Source organism: Gavialis gangeticus, unplaced genomic scaffold, assembly GCF_001723915.1.
Source record: "Gavialis gangeticus isolate Ggan-Ray unplaced genomic scaffold, GavGan_comp1, whole genome shotgun sequence".
Taxonomy (NCBI): domain Eukaryota; kingdom Metazoa; phylum Chordata; order Crocodylia; family Gavialidae; genus Gavialis; species Gavialis gangeticus.
This window is the reverse complement of record NW_017729025.1, coordinates 25,419,378-25,423,893: the sequence shown is the minus strand read 5'-3', so window position 1 is coordinate 25,423,893 and position 4,516 is coordinate 25,419,378. Positions and strand designations below refer to the sequence as shown.

The 4,516-nt window shown below is 49.2% G+C and overlaps 1 protein-coding gene across 1 annotated transcript in view; it reads left to right on the top strand.

Annotated features, from left to right (window-relative positions):
• The window catches only part of RCOR1 (REST corepressor 1), a 59,237-nt gene that overhangs the window by 46,851 nt on the left and 7,870 nt on the right, over window positions 1–4,516 (top strand). The window contains exon 6 of the mRNA XM_019518536.1: window positions 2,170–2,364. Coding sequence (XP_019374081.1) covers window positions 2,170–2,364 — 195 coding nt within the window. The remainder of the gene's footprint in view (window positions 1–2,169; window positions 2,365–4,516) is intronic.

Here is a 4,516-nt window from a genome sequence, read left to right as displayed (position 1 = left end):
TGGATCGGGCTGGAATCGTGGCCTGGGGCAGGGCAGAGTCACGATCTGCTGCCCACACCCCTGCAATGAGTGTTGGTTCCATGGGCAGGGGCACGCAGGGAGCAGATTGCAGCTCTGCTGTGGGCCCCAACCCTCCACTGACACTGCCTGGTAATCCCGGGGTCTCCATGGAAACCTACTGGGACCCGTGTGAGCAGGGCATGTGGCTAGGTGGACAAGGTAGGGCCACAGGTAGTCAGGGACCTGTCTGAGAGCTGGAAAGGCAGGTTTGGGAGTGTAGGGGTAGTGACTTGCATAGGGTCTGCAGCAGATCTGCTCCCTGCCTGCCCCCGCCCACAGAACCAGTGCCTGTTGCAGCGACATGTGAACAGCAGATCGTGGTTCTGCCCTGGGCCTGGGCCCAATGTTGTTACTGTCCTGCAGTCCTGTTCCCATTTGCCTACCCTGCTTCCAGGCGCTGTTTCCCCACCATATGGCTGCACACCCCCCCTGCCTGTGCAGGTCCTGCCCCTGGCAGTGGGTGCAGGGTGGACAGGTATGGGTGCACAGGCAGCAGCAGCCGTAACTTGCTGCCACTACTGGGGCTGCTAGGAAGTGAGTCTGGCTGACACCCCACTTGTGTATAGCCAGTCCCACCACCCCCAATGCAGCTCAGCCTGCCCACAGAACCTGGGCTGGCGTGACTGAGGCCGGCATGACTGAGGGACCTGCCACAGGCCAGACAAAATTTTTTGGCAGGCCAGATTCGGCCCATGGGCTGTATTTTGTCCACCCTTGGCTTAGACATTGCCTTTGGGACATCGCATGCCAAGAGTAGGTAGGGGAACTCAGGAATAGACAACTTTTCAAATAGCAGGAGCAAATATCACTTTTCCTATAGCTGAAGCAGGCGTTTGGCCTTCAGTGTTTTTCTACAAAGTTGTGAGCATCGCCAACTTCTGTGCCTTTTACTGCGGAGGTATGGAGGTTAGTTCTCAGCCCCTCGTTGGTTTAAGGCATAGCTGAACGCACGTGTGAATCTTAAGTTTAAAGATAATTGTTTGCTAGCAAGACACTGCAAATGACAGGGAAAGTACAAGTCATTGCAAGGTGGGAAAAAGATGTGGCACTAACTAGACTTGCAACTTTCGTTTTTAACTTGGAAATGAGGAAATTCAGAAATTTCCACTGTTGGAGCCTCTCTTATCGGTCTTCTCATTCTTTTATGTTTTTAGCAGTTTACAGATCACTATACAATAAATTGATCCTGCATACAGGGTTCTTGTTGAAAGTCAAGATTTAACCTCTTTTTGGCCACAGTGGTGGCAAGTTTAAAGGGATTTGGTTGTAGTCTGTTGGGAGGGGTTGTAAGGCAGCTTTGCATGTAATAAACAGCATAGGTAATTCTTTGTAGAAAAATGAGGTGGTGTGTGGTTTACTCCTTCCCCACAGATTCTTTCTAGTTTGAATTGACTACATGGGCAAAACTGTGTTGTTCTAATGAAACATCTGTTCATCAGCTTTCTACATGAAAATGAAACTAGTTCAAAAGGCCTTAAAACGACTTAAGAATTATTTTGCAGCCACTTCAGTCATCTTTTAGCTTTAAAGCTGGCTGGCTGGCTCTCTTCTCCCCATCCCCAGTTACAGAGAGAATCAAAGCCTCCATAAGCCTTTCTGTTGTGGTTGTCCACCCCCAACAAGTTGAATGTCCTTTTTTTTTTTTTGGTACTGAGTTAAATTGACATATTGGGCCTTGGTTCTGAAGGGGGCGGGGGAGTGTTTTGTTTTGTTTTTCTACAAATGGCCAAAAACGTTCAACTGATTGTAAGTGAGGCATCTGTGCCAGAAATGGGAAGAGATTATGAAAGAAACCTGTATTCCTGTGCGTCTGGAAAGAAGGGTATGTATGCGGTGCCCTGTGTACTTGCTGCCCTCATCAGAATGCATGAACTTAATATCTATCGTTCTGCAGCTCTCTTTGTGCTCATCGCAGAAAAATTAAGAGCAGAGGAAAAATTTGAAAGCACTTAAATGACTATGGGCTTAAGTCTCTTTTGAAAACAGGGTCTTAAATGCTACTGACTTGGACTCTTTGGTGACTAAGGCACCTTTTGGCAACTTCACCAGGAGCCTGCTGTGTGTTCTGTCAGTATACCATTTATGCACAAAATGTCTCCTACCTCCCAGGTGCCACCAGCTGAGACCCTTCCTCAGGTGAAGAAGGAGAAGCACAGTACACAGGCTAAAAACAGAGCCAAGAGGAAACCTCCCAAAGGAATGTTTCTTTCTCAAGAGGACGTGGAGGCAGTCTCTGCCAATGCAACTGCGGCTACTACTGTACTTAGACAACTGGATATGGAATTAGTCTCTATAAAGCGACAGGTACAGATTGATCTGGTTACAACTCAGGGCTGTATTTATTTAAAATTATAACCTAAAGGGGGCTGCTGTCAGTCACTACCTGCATTTGTTCTCGGGGATTTGATGCTCAACTGTGATAGTCCATATCATGGTGTGACTTTAATTACCATATTTACTCAAATCCAAGATGACATGATTTTGTGCAGTCTTGCCTCCCTCCTAAGGAGGTGTGGTGGGGGAGGAAGCCTTGTTTTGGATTTGAGTATTGGTTTGGGCCATGCTTTGGCACCAGTTGGGGCTGAAGCTGTCACTGCTGGTATCGCTGCATGGCTGGGGCTCAGTGGCTTTTATGCGGTAAGTGAGGGGATGAGCAGCATGGATGGGGGTCATGGAGGAGATTGCATGTTGTGGAAGAGGGGGGAGCCATGAGGAAGATCCCTTGGGCTGTGCAGAGCATGAGGGAGACTACAGTGGCAGGGGAACTGCTGCCAAGGGCTGGCCAAGCCCAGGGCTAGGATCAGAAACACTGTGCTTCATGCCCAGGGGCTGGGGCTGGAGCTGGAGCCAAAGCCAGAACTGCCATATTGCAGTAAGTGGCAGCATAGGATGGGGGAGCAGACAGTGGAAGGTAGGGGAATTAAGTAGTGGGGGTCAGAGTGCTTCTCCCCTCTCCCCACATCTGCAATTGGAGAGTTATCTTAAATTTGCCCCAATAATTAGATTCTATGCATGGAAAATTACAACAAATGTATAATTAGGGAGTCTTATTATTAAGGAGTCATCTTAAATTTGAAGTAATCTTTGATTCAGGTAAATACAGTAATCTGCTGCCACCCTTGGTGTGTGAATAACTACACAGCATTGTCTGCTCTTATGGTTACAGAACAGCAAGAGAGGTTATAGCAAGTAGCTGCTGACTCTCATGACAACATTCATTAGCTCCTACTCTGTCTTGTAATCTTTTTTTTAAAAAAAAGCAAAAGCAGAACAGAAAACTCCTCCTTTACTTTGAATAGCATTCTTCTCCTTCCCACCCCTTTCCCCTACAATTCCTGGTTTACAGACTTTCTTCTTATTTTCCCATGCTATCTTTGCACTAGCCAGTCAGACCACAAAAGGATAGCATCATGCTTTCCTTCTCCCACCATCACCACCACTCACGCTGTAGCTGTTAATCAGCTGTTGTCAATTCCTAAAGCTTTGTCCCATCAGTACAGAGCTTAGCTCAGGGGCTGGCAATTATTTTGGCTGGAGGGCCACTTAACGAGTTTTGGTGAGCTGTCAAGGGCCGGACACACAGTCTTTTAGAAGATATAATTTTAACAAATTATGGGTAGAAAAAACAAATCGTATACTAAAAATCAGGCATCTACTATAACATTTTAATTTTTATTTTAAAAAATGTTTTTTGTCCTGATTGGTTTTTAAGTAGTGTGTACAGAGGTAATTGCATAATGGCTCAACAAAGTCTTACTTGTTCATACTGCGTGGGGGTGGGGGGAGTGCATGTAGGGAGGGCTAGGCCCTGGGAGCTGGCCCAGGGTAAGGCAAGGGGTGGGAGCAGGGGACAAATGCAGCAGAACTAGCCCTGGCAATGCAGGTGCAGATGCATTCTGCCCTTCCCCCATCCAGCCTGCAGCTGCCCCCACAGCACACTGGATGGGGGTAAGGTCTGCCTGGGGCAGCCTGTGCCCACTGGCCCTGGCCCCAGCCCCAGTCAGTACACACAGCTTTTCTGGCAGGGCTGCTCACAGTGCAGCTGCCTAGGAACTGCTCAGCTCCTGCCACCTCCAGTGGATCCTTCTCCTCCTCTTCCTGCTGCATTGTTCCAGGCCCAGGGAAAGCTGCAGCCCAGTGGCTCCTGCCCCAAAGGACAGAGCTCCAGCTCATGGCCTCCTTCCACCCCTTTGGCCACCCGCAGGTGACTGCTCATTAGGTTGGGTGGGCAGAGTGGGTGGAAGATGGCCTGGACCTGGAGCCTTGCACCCTGGGGCAGCACTGCAGGGGCAGGAGGAGGAGCTGCTTGAGGCAGGAGGAGCTGAGCAGTAACATGGCTGGGAAGCTGTGCGCGCTGCCTGGGGCCAGCAGGTGCAGGTGGGAATGCAGCACAGGTTGCCCCACGTGGGCACAGGCAGGGCTCAGCCCCATGGGCTGTATTTTGCCCATTTCCTGG